Source organism: Gopherus evgoodei, chromosome 2, assembly GCF_007399415.2.
Source record: "Gopherus evgoodei ecotype Sinaloan lineage chromosome 2, rGopEvg1_v1.p, whole genome shotgun sequence".
NCBI classification, from domain to species: Eukaryota; Metazoa; Chordata; order Testudines; family Testudinidae; genus Gopherus; species Gopherus evgoodei.
Genome location: NC_044323.1, coordinates 123425025 through 123451296, shown reverse-complemented (window position 1 = coordinate 123451296; position 26272 = coordinate 123425025). Strand labels below are relative to the sequence as shown.

At 41.7% G+C, this 26272-nt stretch overlaps 1 protein-coding gene and 1 long non-coding RNA gene across 2 annotated transcripts in view; one reads left to right on the top strand and one right to left on the bottom strand.

Annotated features, from left to right (window-relative positions):
- The window catches only part of LOC115646129, a 1027118-nt gene that overhangs the window by 222718 nt on the left and 778128 nt on the right, over nt 1-26272 (top strand). The window lies entirely within an intron of this gene.
- Nucleotides 20488-26156, bottom strand: IRX2 (iroquois homeobox 2). The gene is made up of 5 exons (XM_030551638.1): nt 25554-26156; nt 23663-24068; nt 22452-23156; nt 21667-21734; nt 20488-20995 (listed from the first exon to the last, which is right to left on the bottom strand). Exons 1-4 carry the CDS (start codon nt 25794-25796, stop codon nt 21691-21693), a joined length of 1398 nt encoding a protein of 465 aa, XP_030407498.1. The 5' UTR covers nt 25797-26156; the 3' UTR covers nt 20488-20995; nt 21667-21690.

The window sequence follows — 26272 nt, the reverse complement described above, 5'->3', positions numbered from 1 at the left end:
GAGGAAAGGTAGATAAGGTTGTCATACTGTCTGATATAGCATCCACCTCCATTTCATTAAAGACTTGCCTGGCTTTTCCAGTCAATTTGGTTAAGAAGATAGGCATCCATTTATCCTCTGGAATCTTATGGATATCACACAGTCTCTCAAAGATGGACAGGAATTCTTCAATGCAGTCAGACATGATAAATCAGACAGGGTTTCTCCCATTTCCTGCTGTTGAGAAGGGATGTACCTATAGGCTGAGGCTGCTCCTTTTGCTTCTGTAGGATTTCCAGATGCAGTGCATGAGCTTCTTTCTGAGCTTCCAGCTGCTGCATGCATCTCTGGTAGGCACTTTCCACAACTTCTTTGATTTCTTTCTTGTCCTTGATCCAGAGTTCCACCATCATTTTTTTTCCCATGCTCATATTCTTTCTCATCTTCCAAGTTTCTCAGCCACACTATTTCTGCTGAGTGGTATCTGCAGCATGGGGGACCGTGAGGGGGGAGAGAAGGAGACTGAGACCCTGCTTTTTGGTCAAAATCTATGAGCAAAGCTCTCCATTTCTGATCTGAGTTTTTCTTCTTAAAGGATAACCCCCTTTGCAAGCATGAATGCTCAAGGTCTTTTGAGGCAAGATCCTCATGATTGTGATTCACCCATTGTGTCTAATCTTTAAACCTTAAAACTCTCAATATCAACTTAAACTTTAAATAGCATTGGGTTCTGATCTTTAAGCTCAATTGACCTGTGGTAGGTGAATCCTGCGCTGACTATGCCAATTCTCATGCTGTATGGAAAGGCTCAAAACTATGAGTGCCAATCTAAGGTCAGACTGTTGGAAAATAGGGTAGACACCTCAAACTGATGGTATATTTCTATAATTAGATTTCACCAAGTCACCCAGACAAACTGAACTTACTGATAAAAGGTTATTAAAGCCAAAAATCACACCATTTCAGGTTATTCTCAACTCCAAACGGTCGGTCACTTACCCTAGGTCATACACTCATAGACCTTTAGGTCAAAAGGGACCATTGTGATCAGCTAGTCTGACCTCCTGCACGTTACAGACAACAGAACCTCACCTACCTGCTCCTGCAATAGACCCATAACCTCTGGCTGAGTTACCAAAGTCCTCAAATCATGATTTAAAGACCTCAAGTTACAGAGAATCCACCATCCACTAGTTTAAACCTGCAAATGACTCATATTCCATGCTGAAGAGGAAGGTGAAAATCCCCCAGGACTTCTGCCAGTCTGACCCAGGGGAAAGTTCCTTCCCAATCCCAAATATGGAGATCACATAGACCCTGAGCATGTGGGCAAGACCCACCAGCAAAACATCTGGGAAAGAATTCTCTATACTAATTCAGAGCCCTCCCCATCCAGTGTTCCATCTCCAGCTGTTGGAGATATTTTCTGCTTGCAGTCACAGATCAGCTACATGCCACTGTAGGCAGTCCCATTATACAATCCCCTCCCTAAACTTATCAAGATCAGTATTGAAGCCAGTTGGGTTTTTTTGCCCCCACTGCTCCTCTTGGAGGGCTGTTCTAGAAAGTCAATGGACATTCTTGATCTCACGCCAAAGACAATACAGGTAGCCAATTTTTCTAGTAAACTAATTAAAGGTTTATTAGCTAAGAAAAAGAAATTTGTGTTATTGAGAAGTTAAAGCAGGTAAAATACATTAAAAAGTGAGTGAAAGTTTGTGAGTCCAAAATGATAGTGTAAATGTAATCTGCTAGTTTTACATAAATCTGTCAGGATTACCCAAAGTAACTTTGTGGATCCCTGTCTTGCATCTCTGTGGATGTCCAAAAAGTTCGGAGATACAGGATCGAACTCTGGATCCATTCTTATAGCATTTTCCTATGTCAGCATCACAAAAGTCACATGGGAAGGCCTTCTAAGTGAAAAAGAAGTTCAGGGGAGCTGACAGTTTCTCAGGGAGACTATATTAAACCACAGTAGTCAGCTATCCTGATATGAAGGAAAGACAGGAAGACAAGAGGTAAATACGGCTCCATCACAAATTTTTTAATGGCTTCAAAATCTAAAATGAATCCTACTGAAAGCAGAAATATGGACAAATTGCTAAGGAGAAGTACAAAAGAGTAGCCAAGGATGCAGGAACAAAATCAGAAAGACTAAGGCACAAAATGAGTTGCACCAGCAAGGGACATAAAAGGCATTAAGAAGAGGTTCTTTAATACATTAGTAGCAAGAGAAAGATGGAGGGAAGTGTAGGTCCTCTACTTAGCAGGGAAGGAGAGTTACTAACTTATGATATCCAAAAAGCTGAGGTGTTTAATTCTTATTTTGATTCAGTCATCACTGGAAAGGTTAACAGTGACCAGACACTCAACACATTTAATGTTAACTACCGGGGGAAGGAATGCAAGCCAAAATAGGGAAATAACAGGTTAAACAATATTTAGAAAACATAGACGTATTCAAGTGATCAGGGCCTGATTAAATTAATCCTAGGGTACTTAAGAAGCTAACTGAAGCAATCTCAGAACTGTTATCAATTATCTTTGAGAACTCCTGAGCACAGGTGAAGTCCAAGAAGACTGGAGCAGGGCAAACATAGTACTTATCTTTAAAAATAACAAAGAGGACTTGGGAATTAGATGCCATTCACCCTAACTTCAATACCTGAAAAGATACGGTAACAAATTATTAAACAATCAATTTGTAAGCACATAGAGAATAATAGAGTTATAATAAATAGACAGCATGGATTTGTCAAAACCAAATCATCCCAAACCAACCTAATTTCCTTCTTAGACAGAGTAACTGGTCTACTGAATAGCAGGAAAGCAGTAGATGTGATATATCTTTATTTTAGTAAGGCCTTTGACACAATCCCATCGGACATTCTCATAAACAAGCTAAGGAAACATGGTCTAGATGAAATTACTATTAAGTGGGAGAACAACTGATTGAGAGACCATTCTCAAAGAATAGATATCAATTATTCACTATCAAGCTGGGAGGGTCCCACATGGGTCAGTTCTGGGTCTGGTATTATCAATATTTTCATTAATGACTTGCATTATGGAGTAGAGAGAATGCTTATAAAATTTGTGGATGGCACCAAACTTAGAGAGGTTGCAAGCACTTTGGAGCAAAGGATTAGAATTCAAAATTACCTTAACAATTGGAGAATGGGTCTTAATTAAATAAGATCAAATTCAATAAATGCAAGTGCAAAGTACTTCACTTAGGATGGAAAAATCAAATACATAAGTAAATATAAGGTATAACTGCTAGATGGTAAAAAGGATCTGGGGGCTACAGTACCTCACAAATTGAATGAGTCAAAAATGTGTTGCAACTGCAAAAAAGGCTAATATTCTGGAGTGTATTCACAGGAGCATTGAATGTAAGACACAGGAAGTAATTGTCCGGCTCTACTCAGCAGTGGTGAGGACTCCGCTGGAATATTGTGTCCAATTCTAGGTGCCACACTTTAGGAAAGATGTGGATGAATTGAGAGAGTCCAGAGGAGAGCAACAGAAATGATAAAAGGTTTAGAGAACCAGATGTGTGAGGAAAGATTTAAAACAATGGCATCTTTGGTCTTTAGAAAGGACTGATGGGGGACCTGACAACAGTCTTCAAATATGTTAAGGCCTATTAGCAGGAGGACACTGATTATTCCCCATGTCCATTAAACACAGGACAAGAATTAATGTGTAGCAAGGGAAATTTAGATTAGAATTAGGAAAAAACTTTCTAACTATAAGGGTAATTAAGCTCTGGAAAAGGCTTCCAGGGGTGGGTTGAAGAATTTGTATCACTGGAGGTTTTCAAAAAGAAAGTTGGACAAACACCTGTTAAGTTCACTTTTTTCTGCCACAGCACACGGGGCTGGACTTGATGACGTCTCAAAATCCTTTCCAGCCCTATATTTCAGTGATTCTGTGACTGATTCTCTAGGTAATGTAACTCAAGTAAGTAACTGTTTGCAGTATTGAGCTGTATGTGTGTGCATACTATAGGAAGAGCTGGTAGCAACTCCTCTGTTTAGGTTAACTGCCACTTTCCATCAGTAATGGGTGTAGCCTCCTGATTCAATGGCTGCATTCTATATGGCCACCCCAGGGCCAGTCCCATTTACTCATAGTAGGGGATGCTCACTCAGCATCCAGACTTGGCTGCTCAGAGTGGGGAGAGACCCTGCCGTGAGTCCAGCATCCTGCCTCTGTATCCCCTCTGCCTGAAACCAGGACATGCAGGGACATCATGCCAACTTTCTTTCCAGATACTCCTTCTAGGATGTTTTGCTCTTCAGGCACTGCACTACTCTAGGGCTGCCCAGAGGATTCGGGGGCCTGGGGCAAAGTGGAGGAGCTGCGGCGCTTGTACTCACCCAACAGTGGTCCAGGTCTTTGGCAGCATTTTGGCAGCAGGGGCCCCTTCAGTCGCTCCACGTCTTCGGCAACACTGAAGGGCCCCCCGCTGCCGAAGACTCGGACCTCCATTGGGCCAGGGCTCATGGGGCCCCTGTGGGCCTGGGTCATATTGCCCCAATTGCCCCCCCCCGGGCTGCCCTGCACTACTCTGACATAATCATGTAGCGAAGGAAGTGGCACCACCACGATGTGGGGCTAGGGTTATGGAGCCTGGCAGGGTTGGCTCCAGGCTCCAGCTCAGCAAGCAGCTGCTTGGGGCAGCCAACGGTGAGGGGCGACACGCCTGGGTCTTCACTGGCAAATCGGCGACGGGTTCCTCACTCCCTCTCAGAGCAATCGCTGCCGCTGTCTTCAGTGGCATTTCAGTGGCAGCTCTTTCAAATCGGGCACCACACATCCTAAAGCAGGCCCTGCTTGGCTCCCTGGGAATGAACATAAGGCTCCAGTGGCCCAACCCTCTCTCTGGAATAATGGCCTTCTCCTGTGACTAGTTATTGTAGTTAATCCTGTAGTTCAAGTGATAGCTGTGTACTGTGGTGCTGGTAATGTGCTGATCATGCATGATAAGGGGTGGCTACAGTTGTGCATTAACAGAATTTTATTTTATTTTTTTACTTAAAAAATAAGAAATTACATTAAAAATACATTTAAAGAATGTTATTTTGGTTGCAACGTCAAAAATTTTAAAATTAGGAAATGCCAGATATAATATTGCCTGTGCAACTTTATTTCTGCCCCCTTGCACATATGCATTTTAATATGCCCTTTAATTATATGCTCACATACTATTTTTTCCACTGGGCTAAAAGTTTTAAGGTGTGCACCACTAGCCTGCTTTGGCTGTTTTCTGTGGAACAAGGCAGTTACCTAATTCGTCCCCTCAAGAAACCCCTTAGATGCCTAAGCAGTCTGACTCCTGGTGGCTAGTTCCTGTTTGTGGATTGCTAAACAGAGATAGGAACCTCCCTGCTTCCCGGATTTAGGCATCTATCTCTTTCAGAGGGTAGGGCTTAGGGCACACCCCTCTCGTTGCCATCACCCATTGGCTAGTTTAGGCATCTTCCCACCTACTGGCTTTTGCAGATTGCAGTCTAAGGCTCCTATATCTCCCTTCCAATCCTTGCAAAAAGCTTTAATATAAGCTTACATTGAGACCACTTACATTGAAAAATATAAATAATCAAAATTAATCCATACAAAAAACACATTAAAAGAACATTAAGATGAGTATCTCAAGTTTACTACTTTTCTCAGACTTGGCTTCAGTAATAAAAACTGGATTCTGCAGTACAGAAACAGCTTTAAGTCATAGATTTTTCAGGGATATTGTGGAGTCAGAAGGTATGTCTAGACTACCCCCGTACCGGCGCGTAGCGATCGATTTCTCGGGGATCGATATATCGCGTCTCATCTAGACGCTATATATCGATCCCCGATGCGCTCCCATTGACACCAGCACTCCTTCAGCTCAAACGGCGGTAGTGGAGTCGACAGGGGGAGCCGCGGACGTCGATCCTGCGCCGTGAGGACGAAAGATAAATCGATCTAAGATACTTCGACTTGAGCTATGCTATTCATGTAGCTGAAGTTGCGTATCTTAGATCGATCCCATCCCCTAGTGTAGACCAGCCCTGTCACGGTATAATTCCCCACTCTGAACCTTAGTGTCCAAAAGATGGGGTACCAGCATGAATTCCTCTAAGCTTAATTACCAGCTTAGTACTTGTAGCACTGCCACCAACCGGGAATTCCAGTGCCTGATACACTCTGGTCCCCCAAAAACCTTGCCCGGGGACCCCCAAGACACAGACTCTCTGTATTCCCTTTCCCTCTGGGAAAGTAAACCCTTTCTCCCTCCGTTGCCTCTCCCAGGCTTCCCCTCCCTGGGTTACCCTGGAAGATCACTGTGATTCAAACTCCTGGAATCTTAAAACAGAGAGGAAAATCCACCTTCCCCCCTCCTTCTCTCTCCCCCTCCCAGACTCACCCTGAGAGAGAAAGTAATCCTAACACAAAGAGAAAATTAACCTTTCTCTCCCCCTTCCCTCCTTTCTCCCCACCAATTCCCTGGTGAATCCAGACCTAGTCCCCTGGGTTCTCACCAGAATAAAAAAGCAATCAGGTTCTTAAACAAGAAAAGCTTTTAATTAAAGAAAGAAAAAACAGTAAAAATTATCTTTGTAAATTTAAGATGGAATATGTTACAGGGTCTTTCAGCTATAGACACTGGGAATACCCTCCCAGCCTAAGTATACATGTACAAATTAAATTCCCTTCAGCAAAATACAAATTTGAACTCCTTCCAGCCAAATACACATTTGCAAATAAAGAAAACAAACATAAACCTAACTCATCTTATCTACCTAGTACTTACTATTCTGAGCACATAAGAGCCTGTATCAGAGAGATTGGAGAGAAACCTGGTTGCACGTCTGGTCGCTCTCAGAACCCAGAGAGAACAACAACCAAACACTAACAGCACAAAACACTAACAACACAAAAACTTTCCTCCCTCAAGATTTGAAAGTATCCTGTCCCCTGATTGGTCCTCTTGTCAGGTGACAGCCAGGCTCACTGATCTTGTTAACCCTTTACAGGCAAAAGAGATATAAAGTACTTCTGTTCTATTAACTCCTACTATCTGTTTATGACAAGCCCTAAGCCTCTAATATCTCCTGTTTTGCCTATGTATTTCAGGAAGTTGTTTCTTCCTTAACTGGGCACTTTCTTGCTTTTGTTGGTTAATGTAAACATATCTTTCTTATTGTATGGCATTTGGAGGAACATAATTTGTTGTTGTTGTTGTTGTTGTTATAGATAATGGAATGTTGATTTGAAAACAATTTCTTAGAGATGGGTCCAGTTCCCACTAAACTCAAGGGGTGGAGAATTAAATATGTTTATACTCTAAAAAATGGCTTTATACAAAAATGCCATTAAGAGGTTCCATTTTATAGGGTTCTCTAAAGGAGTTCCATATCAAATATATTCAACTGGCAAGAAAAGGATTTATTTTCATAATTACCTACCCTGTAAATTCATCAGGAGATATGAAAGTTAAGTGGTTTTCTTTCTGGCTTTTACATGATGACCAGTATCATCGGCATTTGAAATGTAATTACCACTGATTATGCAGGAACAAGAGAGAATTCATCTGGCTCTCCCATAGCTTCATTCTGTAGTGTTAATGAGAGTAAAAAGGAGTAAAATATATGGGTCAATAAAGTGAGCAAATATAACTCAGAAGCACACCTCTGAGGTAATCTGAGAAAATGAGACAATGTTAGTCACTTTTCTTTCTATAACAGCATTTAAAGGTCAAATGCCTTTCACCATGTTGCCAGGTCTCACAATTTTATTGAAAGTCTTTTAATACTTGGTGTTTTTCTTAAACCCCAGTTCCTGGAGTACAGTGATTATGCAAGAATCTCAGCTCTTTTTTTAAAGTAAATTTCTAGCCCTTGTATTTATGGAGACATGCATGAAATTGTGATCTGAGTGCACCTTATGAAAACCCAATATTTTTTTGATTTTTAAAAAATATTATTTCTAAACTAATTTTGTGATGGGAGGAGTCATAATGGGAGTCATAATATTTGAATATTTGGACTTGGCAATACAGTACTTCTTTCAGTTGTGTTTTATACAAGCAGTGTATTTTCTGTATAAGACTCTTCCTAATAAAGACCTAGACCTTCCACTCTCATGGAATAGCACACAGAAAAGGGCACAGAGGGAATAAAATTCCATGAAGATCCTCTGACACTTTGTTTCCCACAGATCATTCAGGGAGAATGGACTACAGATTTACCCCAAGACCTGTGGATTCCCAGTATCTGCAGGTGGTAAGAGCCCTCCACAAAGAATGTCCCTTGAGTGGGATCCATAAGGAGACTTAGGTGTTGCAACACTGAGCACCGCTGCGCCTAACTTTTAGGCACCTAGAAAAGCACAAGAACAACACAGTGATCCACAAATCTTAAATTAGGCACCTACATTCCAATGTTCCCTCTATTTTTTCCTATCCATGTGCAGAATAAATTTTGTTATGTGCACCGAGGGATGTGCGCCACCAGTAGAAACAAAAAACCTAAAGATAATATATATGTTTAAAAAGTTACCATAGGGATAATTACAGGACAGGCTAGACATTTTAGAACTCACTCTCAAAGAAATAAATTTAAGTAACTGTAAAAGAAATAAAAATTATGAAATGCATAGACCAGTCAAAAAACTAAAATAGCACACTTCGAAAGAATAAAATTACAGTGAAGGAAGTACCAAGAAGTAACAACAATGATACAAGTATGTGTTGGGAGGTGAGTGTGAAAGAGACAGACTATATGTGTGTGTGTGTGTGTGTGTCTTTGCAACAAACTGTGTGTGACACAGACTGTGTGTTGTGTGTGTGGTGTGTGTGTGTGGTGTGTGTGTGTGTGTGTGTGTGTGTGTGTGTGTGTGTGTGTGAAAGAGAGAGAGAGACAGAGAGAGACTGTGGCCTGGTCTACATTAGGGGCCAGGGTCGATGTAAGATATGCAACTTCAGCTATGTGAATAGTGTAGCTGAAGTCCAAGTATCTTATTTCAACTTACCTCCCATCCTCACTGCACCAGATTGATGGCCGCTGCTCCCCCTGTCGACTCTGCTACCGCCGCTAGCTCTGGTGGAGTTCCGGAGTCGACGGGAGTGCGTTCGAGGATTGATATATAGCGTCTAGATGAGACATGATATATCGATTCCCGATAAACCTATCATTACCCACCAATCCGGCAGGTAGTGTAGACATACCCTAAGTGTACTGGCTGCTGGGAAAGTTTCTAAGAGATGCCATGTGCAGTCTCTTTAAGGCACTCGCTGAAAGCTCTCCTGTTCTGTCCTGAGCCCAGTTTCTGCTCCCCTGCTCTGTGGAGATGGGGTACATGGGTGGGGAAGTGGGGGGGGGGAGCTATAGAGAGAGTGTGTGTGTGTGTGAGAGAGAGAGAGAGAGAGAGAGAGAGAGAGAGAGTGCTGGCTGCTGGGGAAGTCTCAGAGACCATGCACTGTCTTTTTAAGGCACTCGCTCACCGGAAAGAGAAGGCTCCTTCAGACCTCAGACTGCAGCAGCTCTCTCCTGCTCCAAGTCCTGAGCCAGACTGTCCCCTTTCCCCTGCTCTGTGGAAATGGGGTACAGGAGCAGGGAAAGGGGGACACCTTGACATCAGCACCCTCCTCCTCCCCACCCCTGCTCTGCACAGCCAACAGGAGGGTCCTGGGAGCAGCTGCAGGAGCAATGTGGCTGCAAAGCAGTGTGGGTAGGGACACCTGAACACACACTGCTGGATGTGCGCTGCTCTGCTAATCAATTGTGTATGGCACTTGAATCACTCCTGGGTGGCCGCCCAAGTGCTCAGCTTAGAGGGAACACAGCTACACTCCCTATATAATGAATGGGGAGAGAGATGATCTACATGTGAATGTGATCTACAAAAGCCACCATGCTAGGCAGGGGGGCATCTAAGCTAGCCAATGGGAGATACTAACAAGAAAGATGTATCCTAAGCCTCACCCCTCGCATGGAGACAGGCATTAAATCTGGGCTGCAGGTAGGAACCTATTGCTGCTTAGTGAGCCACAAACAGGAGCCCATCACCATGAGTCAGGTATTTTAGATGCCTAAGGTCTTTCTTGGGGCAATGATGACTGCCTCACTTGACATTCAAGAGCTGGGGGAGGAGGAGTGGTGGTGTCCACCTTATAACTTTTAGCCCAGTAGTTAGAATATTTGGCTGGCATGTGGGAGACCCAGATTCAATTCACCCTTCTCTACTAGAGATTTGAACAGGGTACTTCTCACCTTACAGGAGGTTGCGCTAACCAGTGGATAACAGAGGCATTCTCATTCCCTTTCTCTTTCTGGCCCAATTGATCTTCCACTCAAACAGTAATTGGGCCAGAGAGAAAGCAAGAGTAACTCTATAGTCCAGTGGTTAGGTCACATACCTGGGAAGTAGAAGACCCTGAGTTGAGTCCGGCTGCTCTAATCACTCTATCCAGCGCCATCCTTACCCATGCACAAAGTACGCAGCTGCATCGGGCACCCCTGCCCTGCCTCTTCCCCATGGCCTCCACTCTACCCCCACTCCACCCTATCTCCATAGCCCCCACCCTGCCCCACCCCTGAGGACTGCTGCAGGGCTGGGCCTGCACTCACTGGCAGTGGGAAGTGCAGCACACTGCCAGTGAGTGCTGGGGGGTGGTTCCCCCCACCTCCCAAGCCAGCCCCTCATGGAGGCCTGGGGCCCCATTCACCACCCCCACAGGGGGGGCTGCATAGGACCCCAGAATAGCTAGGGACGGCCCTGACTCTATGACTATTTATCCACAGTGGAACAGATTCAACAGGAGAGATTGAGGAAGCTCCATATGAGAATATCCCAGTTCTTTGATGGAGGAGGTTCAAATACTTTCTTTGTTCTGGCAGGGAGATGGGAATTGGATCTGGGTTTCCTGCATCCTACATAAGTGCTCTAACCACTGGGCTAAAGTTATAATGTGGACAACACCTTGTCCTTCAGATGGATTTTGAATGGAACCCAATCTGGCATGCATGCTCAGAGGCTGCCTACCAGATCAGGCCGTGCATGTGACTTAAGCAGATGAATGTCAATCTTCCCCTGGTTTGTGAATAGCTCTGGGGTTTAGTCAGGAGATAACAATATAGATGGAGGCAGCAATATCCATGCCCAGAGGCATAATTTAGAAGACTATGAACTTTTACCTGAAAATTTAGGTGCAGAATAAATTTAGGCACCTACTAGGTTGGCGGAGGCTTTGTTGATTGCAGTGAAGTCAAAACTGGCATGCAGGCATTTAAGTGCCCTTGTAGATCTGGGCTCTTGCCTCTCTGGGCTGGACTTGGGGCCTGCAGGTGCCACCTCCCTAGCAGAATGGCTTTTCATCTCCAAGTAGAATGACCAGATAGCAAGTGTGAAAAATTGGGATGGGGGTGGGGGGTACAAGGTTCCTATATAAGAAAAAGCCTCCAAAATCAGGACTATCCCTACAAAATCGGGACATCTGGTCACCCTATCTCCAAGGGCTAATGGATGGATGATATGCCCAGGCCTCTTGCTAGCACCTTGCCAAATGCCATCCCCCAGCCTCCCATGCAGCTCCTGAGTACATGGAAAGCCTTCTGCAAGGTCTCAGGTGGAAGGGATGATGCCCCAGAGGCAGCTCAGTGTTTACCTAGCTCCATGCACCAATAAGGGGGGGACAATTTGAGCCCAAAATACCATAATTATGTCCCAGCTGTACTGAGGTGGGCTTTCATTCTGAAAGGAATCCATCTCATTACAGCCAGCAGCAAATATTTAGTTTGTGAGAACAGCCCTATGAGAGAAAATTGTAATTTGAAATGTCTTTTTCTACCTTAGCAGGTATGAAAATCGCCCTCTCTGGTAATCAAAATGATACAAATCAAAATAGAAATGATAGAAAATTTTGTTTCCTCTTTGCTGACATAATTAAACTCAACTTATGCTTTCCTACAGTTACAGGGCCATACCATGACATCAGTTTGGAAGCAGAACTCCACATTGAAATCAGTGGCGAGTGTGGCTTCAGAATCCATGGTAGGATAGGGCCTACATTCAGCCCCAGTCCCAAGCCCATGTGAGTCACCGATTACTTTAGATTGAAAATGCTAGAGACCTGTGGATAGTTGAATCCCATCCATACACAGCTAATGCATTCCTTTTCCCGACTCAGATATATCACTAATAAATGCTCCCAGCTGCTCTTAACTGTCTCCCTTACAAAAGTAACACCTATCAGTACACCTACTTCTTTAGACACTCTTCAGCTGCACAAGAAAATCCATTCATCAATTATAGATCAATTAAGTAAGAGAAATCTGCAGCTTATTTGGTTGCCCTGTTGTTCCTGCAACTAACAGATGCAGCCACAAAACTTTGCAGACTGTCAGGCCTGTTATTTATTTTATTAGCCAGAGTGGCTCATTCCTTCCTTTGAGGAAATGCACTCTGCAGCATTAGCTAGTCCGCAAAGCAGGGGGTGGGTTATATTCCACAAATGGTAAAGCAAACTCAAAACAAGCACCAGGGCCCAGTCAGTGAGATGCTGCAGTTTCTTAAAACCAGACAAAGCAAAAACAAACAAAATGAAAAACAAAAACATGGCGGGTCACAGGCAACTCTAGTCTCAAGCAACATACTGTCCAGACTAACCTACTGTCTTTAAACAGGTGACATTCCCCAACCACCAACTCTGCTGATCCAACCTGTATTGTTTATATTATGAATCTGCGGCTCCTTCATCATGCACAGATTTTCATTTTAACAGGTTGTTTTAACAGGTAAAATAGTGGGAAATGTTTACTTTGGAACGATGCAGTTGTCTGGGTAAGAAGGGTTAAGGCCAGGATGGAAATGCAGAAGGACTAGTAAGGACTTCTAGAAGTATATTTTTATTGTCTCCTGGTGTTATAGACCTTGCATTATGCTAGTTGCTTTTAAAAATACCAGTACCTAGTACATAGCAACAAGGATTTAGTGAATAATGCATACTGCCTCTTTTAATATAAACTGGAAAACTTGGCAATATTTTTCTCTTGCTATGTTAGGTTAATCACCAAGACATATTACACAGTATATAGGATTTCTGTAGCTAAATGAGTAGCAGGACAACTGGATTGTTTTTGTTTTTGTTTTTGTTTTTTTTTGGTGTTGAGTTTTCCGAGGTGACTAAATTTGCCTTGTTGAGCCTTGTAAAATCCTGACTTAATCATGTAAACTTCTGTGTAAGCAAAATAGACGAAACTTCAAAGGGTCAAAAAGCCTTTAGGGATTTGTGCTGAGACGCCAGCAATAGATCCTAATCTGCCTTCAGAATTCTGGCTATATTTGTCCAAGGAGCTGGTACCAGCAAACTTTCTAAGGTAGAGATTGGGTTGATTCAGCCTTTATCCCCATAGAGAGTATTAGCTTTGTGAGGCTCTACTCAGCGCTTCTACGCCAAGAGATCTATGTTTGCCCCAAAACCTCTAAAAATGAAGTACAGGAGTAATTTGAGATAATGACTTTGTAACAGGCTTGGGCAGACCTTGGACCGAAGAAGTGAGAGATGTTATCACCGCAGCATTCCTCTTAAAATGCAGGTTTTCCCCCCACTGCTTATTCCCAGTTAGTCAAAGCTGCATTAACATTCCATCCAGGGCTGCTAAACAGAATCTTAATTAGTTCTGATACTCTTGTGCAAGGGGTTTATTCATTGCACTCTTAACTAATGGTTGCTGTCAGGGTAGGGTTTTTTTCTCTTTGGGTTCTTTGGGGATATCGTGTTCTACTGCAAAGCATGACAGAAATGTAATGTGCATGCAAAAAAAGCTTGCAGATCTTCAAATCTTAAGGCTGAGGCTGATTCCAGCCCTGTCTAATGGTGAGACAATGTTAGGACTAATGAGAATAACTTCCGCAACAGATACTGCCCTGCCTCTTGTTTATCTTAAAATGTAATGGTGCACTTTCTTTTTTCCTTGTCAGAAAACCCTACGAATTTGCTAGTGTTTAAAAACAGTTCACACAACTCGCACTAAATTTGCATCTCTGTCTTTTTATTGGTCGCCCACAACGTGGTATGAAGAGAGATCCGCAGGTGATGAAATATTAGCAAGTTACTCAACAGCCGGTTGCTCTTACAGGACCTTTCTCTTTGCATTATATGTCACTTACACCCACATTTTACAGATCGTCTTTCCCCAGAGTATCCTTTCTATTTATACATACGATTCCATACCCATAACGACGAAGATTGGACTGCTTATGATATTAACAGAGTGAAATTTACGTGATCTGAGCAGATAAGTAATATATAGTCACACACATAATTTGATGTAAACATCCCTCAAGGTTATTTGTAGTTCGCGGCTGAATCGTGACAATAAACATCATAGGCACTCGGTATTAAAAAGAGAGAAATAATAATAGGAATGACTCTCCTTTGACGTTAAATTAAAGTGACTGTTTCATTTATCAGCAACGGCCAGTAATAGTTATTTGCCTATAAATCTACGTTTTGGTACACTGATTTCGGAAACAGATTTATAAGACTATCAATTACTGTTTATTTCATTCTGGAAAAAAACAGATATGCTTTCTGGAAATATGAGGTCCATGTCACTTTGCATCTTTACGTCTTGCTCTCCAATGTTAAAGTCTTCTTCCAGTGAGCTTGCGTAACATTGATTACTCACAAAGAGTTCAGGATAACTATCATGTAGCTAAACTAATTGAGACAATCATGCTAAGTTATAGTCAGTCTAAAAGGTACCATTGATGTGGTAATGCCTATAGAAAATCAGACATGCGACTCACTACCATTTAATTGCTCTTTAAACCTGTTATTACAATGTTAACTGGCTTAAGTATATATTGCTTCCTTTTATTGCCTTGATGTGACAAATTAAAACATACACTCTGGAAACTACATTCATTTGCGGATAGTTACAGAAAAGGGAGCTGGGTGATATCAAAGCTGTCAAGCTGAATTAATTTGAAAACTTTCATTCATTTTGACTGCAACTCCCATTGCATTGTTGTTGCAGTGGGAAAACACTTTAACGGCATACCGTTTTCCATTGTACTGTTGTTAATGCATTAATCTTCAACGTTAATTTGGCAATGTATTACATAAAAATTTAGTTTAAGGAACGGATCTGGGCAAAATACATTTTTAGATTTTCAAACGTTGAACAAAAGGATTCAGAAGTTAAATGGTTAAACTTGTATTAATTATTAATTTATTATTATTATTATTATTATTATTATTATGTCAGGTATCAAGCCTGGTGGACTTAAGACCCCCTAAAATCGTTGGAATATGGCAAATCAGTGATTATTCCTGTCATCGTGCATATTGTGCCTTCCAGCTGATTAGCAGCTTTAAAAAGGCTCTTCCACGTTAAGATATATTAATAGAAGCAGTTTTATGAGGAAAGTCTTAATTAGTCACAATGAAAGGCATGCTTCTCTGTGCTAGATTTAAAAAAAAATCGTCCCCCTCTCTTCCAGGAGAGTTACTCAAATGTATGGCTTTAAGATTGTTAACGTTACTGTGTAACTTCCAGATGTGATTCACTTTTCAGACGCCCCACGAGACAAGCGTTGCACTGTATTTTTTTCTCCTGCAATGTACCAAGTTCCAGAGCAGATTGCTTCACATCTTAATCTGCTAACGCTAAATTATCGTGGAAGTATTAAGGGTGGCCGAAAATCAAAGCCCACTTTTTTTTTCCCGCCAGAAGATGGCAGGGGTTAAAATGTCCTGTTTGCCCTTTCTCTTGATCTCGCAGAGAAAAGCAAGAACTGCTGGCACCTTATGGGACTCAGACCTACTGCTGCTGTGAGCAGCCCCGACTCGACCAACTTTGAGCAGCCTTATTCATTCCAGCTGCGGTTTATTTGGTTGTCGTTTCTCCCTTTTCCTCCAGAATCGTTATTTATGCCCTGAAAAGTGAACGTTGCTAGTGTTGCTATTAAATGGCATCTTCTACATCGGGGTGTTTCTCTCCCCCGAGACCTGGGCAGAAGGGGCTGCCAAAAGAGCGGAGAAAACTATCTAAATCATAATCAAATCAGCTTGGAATTCATTACACCAGAGCATTAACTAATTACCAGATCAGAGAGAAGAAAAAATAAATATTCCTTTACATAACTGAAGGTAATTATAACCCTGTTGTTTACCCGAACGATTAATAATTGATCAGTAGTTATACACAATACATTGTCAATTTATCTCCCTATAAAGATTCACATGCTTATTTTTCTGTACGTTTAATACAAAGACCAGTTACAGTAATCACATAGCTGCCGCATAGGGAGCAAGATATATCGTTCTCATTTAGCCATTTCTGTATTTTTTTTTAAAAAAGAACACACAATTAATTACTCAAGCACTTTACTTAACACAGTGATTTGACAATGCCGGCCTATTTTAATACAGTTGTGAGGAACTAAGGCTCAGGTGAGCTTCTCTCCTATTTAGGCTAGTTATATTTCCCAGATCACAGCCCTGAAAAGTAAATTACTGTTTCGGAAGCAAATGACTTTTGCTTAAATCGGAACAGTCAAGTCCCTACATTTTTCTCAGGAAAATACAATAGATCTTGCCCTGACTAGTACAAAACAGTGGCATTCTCCTGTGATTTATTCTGAGGTTGTGGGGAACTGTTCCAGATTGCAGGAGTCCAGCTGCCACCTCTGCCAGACTATTTACAGGTAAAATGTTCTCATAGAAAGGATACGTCCTGTCATAAGAACTCTCGCTGTAATAATTGTTTATGACCAAAATATAAACTCGCTGTTAGAAATTCACAGTTTTGTAGCTGTGTTTATTTAGAGTACGCGTCAAAGGGGCAAAATAATATTCACAATTCAGAACAATTAAGTTGTCTTGTTTATCTAGTATTCCCAGAGTGGGATGCGTAAATGCATTTGAAAATACATAGGGGAATCTTCCCCCCCCTTCACTTTTTGCCTTTTTTTTTAACTTTCTTTATAACCCAATAACATATCTGAATTTTCATCTGCCGGGTTAATGAGAGAGGCATGAATTTTACAGCACTTTATTTTTTTTTTATCCTCAAGAAAAGGATGTTTTTCGTTAACTCAATAATCAGAAGATTGTACTTGAATTTGGGAAATATTTTAATACATAACATTATCAAACGATATATCCATATATTAATCTTTTTTGCAAACGTTAATAAGCAATAACAATCTTCGATGTTAATCGAATTTCTGCTGCGGTTTATTAACGGGGCTAGGTGGAGGTTTAACTGATTTTAAAGTGAGATGTAAACACTGACTGGAGAGGAAATTTTCGATGCGGGATGGTTTTGTTTTTTCATTCTAGCTGGCTAGGAATGCCTGTAATTAACTGCTGTCTCCTCTGCCGCGTCTGGGGCTCGGTCTCTCATTCCTTATGTACCCTAAACTCTCGTGCGCGTCACTGGCAGTCTGGGAAGTGAGACTCGCAGGAAGTTCAAGATGCGCCCCTCTGAGGAAAAGGACAGGCAGGGACAGGCTTTACTGTTTGATGGTTTGTTGGATGCCCCTAATGGGCTCGGTTGTGTCTGGTAGCAGGGAGTTATAGAGCACATCCTGCTTTGTGTGTGTGTGTGGTGTGTGTGTGTGTGTGTGTGTGTGTGTGTGTGTGTGTGTGTGTGTGTGTGTGTGTGTGTGTGTGTGTGTGTGTGTGTGTGTGTGTAAAAAAGCCCCCGATTCCCTTCTTTTTTCTCTACCAGAGCTCTTCTGTTATTAGGTCTGCATGAGTTACATGCAGAGTCAATGGAAACCGAAACGCTGGTGTCTATAACGATGTATGTTAACTCTTTCTTTAAACACCTTATTCCCCGCAGACCGTGAACTTGCATTCAGGAGCAATTCACATCCTTCCCTTTCTGTTTATGGCCTGTGCGGTGTCTCTCCGTCCCCATCCCCTCCCCCAGCCTCAATCAAACAAAGGTGGGTGAAGTTCTTTTCAACTTTCAAGGCGGTTGATGAGCAGCTTTGCTGAAACAATAACTCTTTTACTGAGAACAAATGGTGACATTTGAAGGGAGCAAGGAAAGGCAGTCCAAAGTGGAAAGCTCTTCTGTTCCTATCTGACAACAGCACCAGTCCCTCGGGGATCCCACCTGAGATTAAAGCTTGAAGTTCGGAAAATCAACTCTAATGAAACCTCTAGCCCTCGAGAAGGGAGGGTTTGTTCTAGCAGTTCCGAAACAAGCACTTACAAAATCGAGGGAGGGGAATCTGAAGTAAATAAAGGGATGGGCGTGAGATATTAATCCCAATGGGCTGATTAGCGTCAATATGAAACACACTGTACACAAAATACTATTTTATTGTCCAAGCGTCTTTCTTTCCTTCCTGAAGTAATCACACTGATTGTGCCAACAGCCGAACACAGACACGATTTCCTGTCGCTTTTAATTTTAATTATTAAACACTAAGTGAGATTGGCAATGGAATTCTTATCCATTCATTTTCTATTAAAAATACATTTGCCAGATCTTTTGGGTGGTGTCCATCTTGATCCGTGAGCATTCATGAATTTCTCAAAGAGGATGATAGAAACCCATTGGGTTTTACATACATAGTGAATATTTAAAAGCGAGTTCCCCAAGTCTTTCTACTTTCCTTTCCAGAAAGAAATCCAGGTCTAAATACTAGCAAGGGTGGGTAAATTATGGAAATCTTTTATAATTCTTTGGGCGTATAAACATCAAAGGAATGTCGTTAGCCTTTTCTAATCTCTGCCACAGCTTTTGGTTTTTACCAATGCCAATTTATACGTTGTGTCCCATGGAGGACCTGGGACATAAAAAGTGGGTGGTGGGAGCAGGTGAGGTGGAAAGGGAAGAGTATTAATTTAAAGATGGGAGAAAGAGGCTTTAGTGCAAATGCCTCAACAGAAAATAAAAAGTTCATCTTTATAATGTTTCTATTTTGCACAATAAAAATAGTTTAAGATGGATGCAAATATTTGAACACAATCAATATTCCACATTCGTTGAAAGGCAAAGCATTCTCTGAAGGATTTGTCTACTTTTTGTCAAATTGTACCAGGTATTATATGCAGAGACAGAGTTGCATTTTACTTATAGGCTAAAACGTTGCTTCATGTCACCCTCCAATATCTGAAATAGGCCTGCACCGCAAAGATCTTTAGTGTACCTACCAGTGGACACCCTACAGTTTCCCAGAACTGTAATACTAATTTCTGCCTTCTCTGTTGAAAGGCACACTGACATATTTTTCTTAATCAGCTTGACATCTCTATAAGTTACCAATACACTTTTTTGTTTTTTAAAGCCCCTTTCCCTACTTAGTACTATCTGGATGTATTTTCTGACTCCAGCCTAGAATGCCTCTTTATCCAGTTAACATTCCCTGGGCTGCTGCCTGAAGTATCTAAGATCACTTTCAAATGCCCTTTCTAACAAGACCCGAGCAAGAGGCCACTAATTTTCACTGAACAAAAAGCCACTGGAGAGAGATCCGTTTGTCAATATCAACTGGTCCAGCAATTTCCCATCCTCCGACACATCAGCCTATCTGAGCTGGCAGATGTTTAGACAAGATTTTATAAATTGTTCAATATCAGGCCATAATGAACCCCAACTGACCATTCCAAAGCAGCTAAAAGCATCCAGGATCTCCCCTGCTGGGATCTAATAATGCTCTCATGCTGGAACATTATTAATCATGGAATAAAATAGATGAGCCTCTTGAAAAATAAGTGTATGATTGATTAAAGGGCAATCTAAGAAGCTATTATTCTTGTTTTATAACCGTAAGTTATATTCACTCAATTTATCTTTTGGGGAAAATAAATGATTGTTCGTTTCTTTTCTGAAATTATTTTATATGGGGATTCTCATTATTTTACTGAAAATTAAAATGATAGGGTAGCTGTTTTTCTGAGTCTAATCAAGGCAGATCTCTTACAGGACTACCAAATTATAGACATAATTCATGCAACTTAGAAGAGGAAAAAGCATTAAAAATAGGCGCTGGGTATTTTGTTTTCTTGCATTTTCAGCACTTCTGGACATAACTTAAAATCAGAATAAATTGCTTGAGCTATAGCAAAATAGGGTGAGTTATGAACACATTATTTATGGAAAAGGAAAATAACATTGGAAAGTGCTAGTATTAAAAATAACTGCATCTCTGCTAGCTTGTAAAAATGTACACATGCATGCACATATATCTTTATATCTATCCCGCTATATCTATACAGAACAACTCTGAGCTTCACTTAAACAAAGCATGTATTTTCAGTTAGTTTAATTTATTTAGGCTTTTTACATCCTAAAAATATAAAGTGAAATTGCAACTACTATCAATTTTATGATTTTCTAAATAATTTACTATTTTTAGTATTTAGGGGGAAATGAACCAAAAACACCATATGGTTGCAGACTAGTCTGTTTTTATTTACAATTAAAGATATAAATTAGTAAAGAAATTTTGTTAAACAACCAAAGATTGTATAACCATTAACATTTCAAATAAAAACCAGGCAAAATTTATTTACAAAAGTTCCAATTTCATTGCAATACAACTTGCATAAATTACTAGAAGCTTTTATATCATTACAAAAATAAATATCAAATTTGTTTCCTCTTTGTAAGTACTCAAGTTCTCCAATCACATCTTTGATATCTCTACTGTATACATCTTTTACAAATAAATTTTACAATAAATCCTATCACACCTATCGAATATATACCGTGGCAATGAAGTGATCAATTCAAGATATCCTGAGAAAAACAGATCTGTTTTCAAAAGTAACACATACATTGGGGAAACTATACTATACCAGCAAACTCACATATGTCCAACAAAATTCTGGGTTAATAATTAGAGTCTGTAGATTTAATAGTGCTCTGTGGTCTTCCTTTATACAGTGGCACAAGATGTGATCCGGATTTAGAGATTTGTTCTATATATTAGCTCGGGGAGAGATGATGGCTTGCACACTTTTTTCAAAGCAATTGTGACACCTACCTGCGGACTAAGGAAAAAACCAGATCATCCAAAATCCTTCACTTACGCACTAACACCATTACATTGTAATAATATAATAATAATAATTAATAAAGTTGAACTAAAATGCTTACTCTTTTGTTTTCTTCTCATGAAAATATTAGTTTTAAAAGATCTATAGGATTTTGGTTAGTCTTACACATAGAAAGTTGTAAGGGTGCCATTGTTAACCAGACATAAGACAATTCAGAGATACCATAACCTCCTAGAAAAGCATGCTGAAATCTTGTAATTGTGCTTTTAAATTTTAAATATTTACAATGTACAATTGTAATAATATCTTAACACAAACACCTTATCTTATAACAATCATTAGAAAATTATTTTAAAAAGAGATCCAAAGATATCTGTATAAAATTTAAGTATTCCTTTATTTTTGTTTTACATAATGGAAAAGAAAACCCTAAAAGTCATATGAAGGGGTTGGGAACCCTCTAAACTGTCTTACAAAAGAGTATAAAGCAGAGAAGAAAAGCTGTAGTAAGGAATTTTTAAAAAGACCAGAAAAGAGCATATTACTTTGTAATTAGACTCTTATGTAGTGAAGCAGGAAATTAACGTTAAGCAAGTTTACAGCTGTGCAATATGTCTTGGACCTGATGCCAAATGATCAGTGTAATAGAAAATGTTCTCGCTTACTTGCATTGCTGTGTGATTGCACTTCTATAGGTATGGTTGTACTCCTACTGTGCAGACGTCAGTGGGATCTGTCAAAATATAACCGTCAGTTAGTCACAGGACACAGCCAGCTAACTAGATTATACAGTGTGTGTATGTCCCAAAATTCACTTACACAAAATTCATATTAAACCCTTTAAAACTTCTACATTAATATTTTATAGATGGCTGCGGTTTGGATAATGGTGTATCAGGTTTTTTTATTCCTTTTTAAAATCAGACAATTATATTAATTTGTTTTACTAATTTTAAAACTGTATGGGAAAAATAGATGTTGTACAGTGGACATAATTTGGTAACTTGGATCACTGTATTTTCTTTAGCTTAAATCGAATAAAACTATATTTAACTCCTTAAAAGTGTAAAAAAAAGTTAGCGTCCTGTTTTACTAAACACAATGCACAAAAGGTAAAGATAGCAGTATTTTAAATTATATATATAAAAATATATAGGTTCATTTATAAACATTGTTTTTTAAAGCAACATATTTAACCCATTACATTTTTTAATCTCCTTTGTTATTTCTTTTTGTTTTCCTTAAATGCAAAAAATGGGGGGGGGGGTATTTTTAAATTCCCAAAATATATTGTTGTCTAGCTCCTTCCATCCAACTCCTTTTCCTTAAGTATTGTCGGTATATTTGTCTGCTGCTGGTGGTGGTGTTTGTCCAAATAAGCATTCTTTATCTACAGTGTGTATAAAAGTCATTTTGCCTTTGGGAAGAAAAGAAGCAATCAGTCACCTACCTTTCTTAGACTCATAACTAGAGGGCCTGTAATGTTGTTCTAGCTGGTTAGTGATCGTTTTCAAAGAGTCACTGCTCTGTTTGTGAACAGAGCTTGTATTTAGTACAGTTTGACTTAGTCCCTCGTTCGAACCCATTGCTGCGGAGTTATATCTCAGGATCCCCTGGCTCTGGAGTGCGTTAAAGTTCCCATAGTTTGTATAATTGGTATAAAAAGGTGAGGTGTAATAAATGTGCCTTCCTAAGAGAGAAGAGGGAGAGTAGGCGGAGCTGTGCGAAGTAGAAGAGGGGGTTACTGAAGATAACGCCGGTGGCTGACAGCTTTGGCCCATGTTCTGATTTTTAAGGTCCGAGGTGGCTATTTCAGCTAGTGACCAGAGCTTGGGCTTAATGGTCTGTGTCTCGGAACTGGGAGAAATCCTGTTGTCCAAAGTAGTTTTATTGGAGTTCCTTGAAGCGTCCTCGTGGGGGTGATTAAGGAGGGGGGCTTCCACTCCGGTGAGGGGGGAGGAAGTCACAGGCTTAGCGGGAAGGTCTCTCTCTGCTTCATCATCTTCATCCTCGTCGTCCTCGATGTCCTCGTATTTGTCCTTGCAGTCTGATCCGGACTCGCAGAGCGTGTCTCCTACTCGGCAGGGCAACTTCTCCCCATCAGACTCCGCGGAGCAGGAGTGATCCGTGAGCGAGTCAACCTGCAAGCTGATCCCTGCAAGGGCACCAGCCGAACAAACAAGGGCACAGTCAGTTATATAGACTAAAGAGAGCAGGAGAGAATCAAACACAACCATTGCAACCACTGATGGGAAAGCGACGCTTGTAATCAAATCCTTTTATGTATAATTATAATTCTAGGAACACTCCCACCGGCTATCACTACGGCTGCATGAAAGCTGCTTCCTGTATGTGTCCGTACAAAGCACAACAGGCATTATTAACACAAATGCTCTGGCTGCCTGTTTTAGGGGAATGGCTCAATGCAGAATTAGATCAATTTAAAAGGTCTTTGCTATCGTTATTTATCAGTTAAAGGTGAAGATTAGGTAGTGAGGGTAAACGGCATAGAGGAGTTGGGGCCTGAGTTTAAAATATATCCCGCAGCACTCCGGTTATAATTTGGAAAGTAAACGTGCATTTAAATAAATCCTGGCACTTGCACACATATCCCTTTGGGACCTTCCTATCTAGCTATAGTACCATCGTGTTGTGCCTAACCTTCGTCCTCTGCTGAAGTTTCATTGCTTTCCTGCACCTTGTCCGAACTTTCCTCCTTACTTCTTGCTCCATCTCCTTCGTCTTCATCTTCATCTTCGCTTTTGTTGCGGGGAGCCCAAGTCATCTTGTTCTCCTTCTTGAGCCTCCTCCTGGCGTTGGCGAACCAGGTGGAGACCTGGGTGAGGGTCATCTTGGTGATGATGGCCAGCATGATCTTCTCGCCCTTGGTGGGGTAGGGGTTCTTCCTGTGCTCATTCAGCCAGGCCTTCAGGGTGGCGGTGGCATCTCGGGTGGCGTTTTTCCTGTAAGCGGGATCATTCAGCTGATAAGGGTAAGCAGGAGTGCCATACGGATGGTAACTGATGGTCCCGGTCATCCCCGTCGTATGAGCATCGTAAGGAGAGCCCTGGAAAGGGCAAAACAATGGGTTGGCAATTTGTTATTGCTGCTAGTCATTAGTAAGTTGTCAAGGAAAGATCAGTGATTATATTTGCATTTTCCTGGATTGGAATCTCACATTCATATTCTAATAGCAAACAAGGGTACCCAAAGGCCATATAGATCTTATTTACCTCCCCCCCCCAACCGCACACAGTGAAATTGCTGATCTTTTAATCTTCAGTTAATTTTAGATCCTCGTAATTTAATATTTCCCAAAATTATTTCTGAGTCACGCAGACATTTTAAAAAGGCCTTACAGGTTTCTTTCAAAGGTTCAAAAGATGTTTCCTTTTTGCTATAGAATATATAACAGAGCCACCGTTTAGCAATTCACTGCACTAATGCATTGCAAATCCAGCTCGCAAATCAGAAGATATGCACCGTTTCGAATTGTTTAAATGCGATGTAATTAGCATTTTAATTCGCCCTTTAACGTTTGCATTGAGTTTATTTAACGCTGCGCAATGGAAGAAAAGTTGAAGATACTACTAAGGAAGCTGATAACTTTACGGACGTTTAAAAATCCTAGAGAAGGGAGAGTTAGGGCCCCAAAATCACCTAATGTTCTTAATAGTCGACAAACACACTTTGCAACTTCCAGCTACTTATCTAAGTCAGGAGGGGCAGATCTTCAGATCTTTCGCATTGCATTGAATAAAGACTACACGACCATTTCTGTTGAAGTATTTTACAACCAGAAAACATTTTGTTTTCTGTCTGTTTATATGGAAATATAACTAACCTTTTTGCCACCCCTTTCTGGAACTAATCGTAACCTCCGACCTTAAATTCCTGATGTGTGTCTATAAAGCTATAACTATATATACACACACAGAGACACACGCAATTTCAAATGCTCCTTTTAAGTAATGACAAACAAAGTGAACGCTGAAGCTGTGGCCGCCACAACCATCTTGGGTATGAGCGAAGCTCGCAGATCGCAAACAGATGCTTCTTTTTATCCCTAAAATCCAGTTAAACCATTAGCACAAAACGCATTGAAAGTAACTGAAACCGCACCGGGCTCACTTCCCGGAGCTCCACTAAACGTTGGCTTAGAAAAGCAAGAAAAAAGAAATCCTCCCCTCTCCTCCCGCAGCACAAAATGCAGCCACCAAACTGCTTCAGACAATGCAGATTCTTAACGAACGGACCCGCGAGCAAAGGCAGGCTCGGTTTTATGTTCGCAAGCCCCGAAAGCCACCAGGGTCCGGTCCGAGGTAGTGCCAGGGCCCCCGCCCGCGTCTCCCTTTGCCCCGCTCGGGCACCTCGGGAATGCACTCTAAGCGTGGTGTTGGGAAAACATAAGCAGGCGGCTGAGTTTGTGCTCAGCACCTGGCTGTGCAGCCCGGGCTCTGTTACGGATGGTGCGTGTGCAGGAGGTAGGGGCAGAGGAGGATGAAGATGAGGATGCTAATGAAGAAGGAGAGGATTTTTTCTCGGTAGTTACCATGTAGGAGGGGAATCCCGTGGCGGGGTCTGTGGAGTACTGAAGCGGGCTGGTGAAGCCTGTGGCCGCCGCCTGGGCTGTGAAAGCTGCCGATCCCGGGTAAGGGCTGAACGCAGAGCCCGACGAAGACCTGGCCAGCTCTTCGCTCCTGGGGGCCGCCAGAGCCGACGCCCCGTACGTCGGGCAGGAGTACAGAGCCAGCGAGCCGGGGGGCTGGTAGAGGTAACCCTGAGGATAGGACATGGCTTGCACGGGCGTGCACAGGAGCAGGGAGGGGGCGAGGTTGACCGGCCCTGGCGCTTCTGCTGCTCCTGCTGCTGCTTTCGTGTTCCCTCTCCCTGGATGGCTCTGGGCAGCTGTGCGGGGAATGAGACTTGTCCTACTGGCCCCCCATGCACCCCGGCCAGCACCACAACGGGGGATCCGCTCAGCAAACTACTCAGGACGAGAAGGGCATGGGGAGAGGGGAGAAGGAGCTGGGTAACGACAAGGGGGGGAGAGAGAGAAAGACAGGGAGAGAGGGAGGGAGAGAGCCCGGCTCAGGAAAGTGGCTGCTGCATATGGAGTTCTGCCCGCCAGCCCGCTCCCCCAGCGCTGGCCAGCCTGTATTTTGGGGGAAGTAGAGAGTCTGAAGTGAAGAGTTGAGGGAAGGAGCACTCGAGTTTCTGAGAGACATTGGAAAGCAGAGCTGTCCGTCACAGCGGCTCATCTGCATATTG

Bases quoted from the DNA above. Each gene is read 5' to 3' on its own strand.
- IRX2 (XM_030551638.1), bottom strand. From the start codon at position 25,796: ATGTCCTATCCTCAGGGTTACCTCTACCAGCCCCCCGGCTCGCTGGCT. The intron at 24,069-25,553 runs GTAACTACCGAG...TGCCCTTTCCAG, and splicing joins CGGGATTCCCCTCCTACATG to GGCTCTCCTTACGATGCTCA. The intron at 23,157-23,662 runs GTTAGGCACAAC...GTGCCCTTGCAG, and splicing joins AACTTCAGCAGAGGACGAAG to GGATCAGCTTGCAGGTTGAC.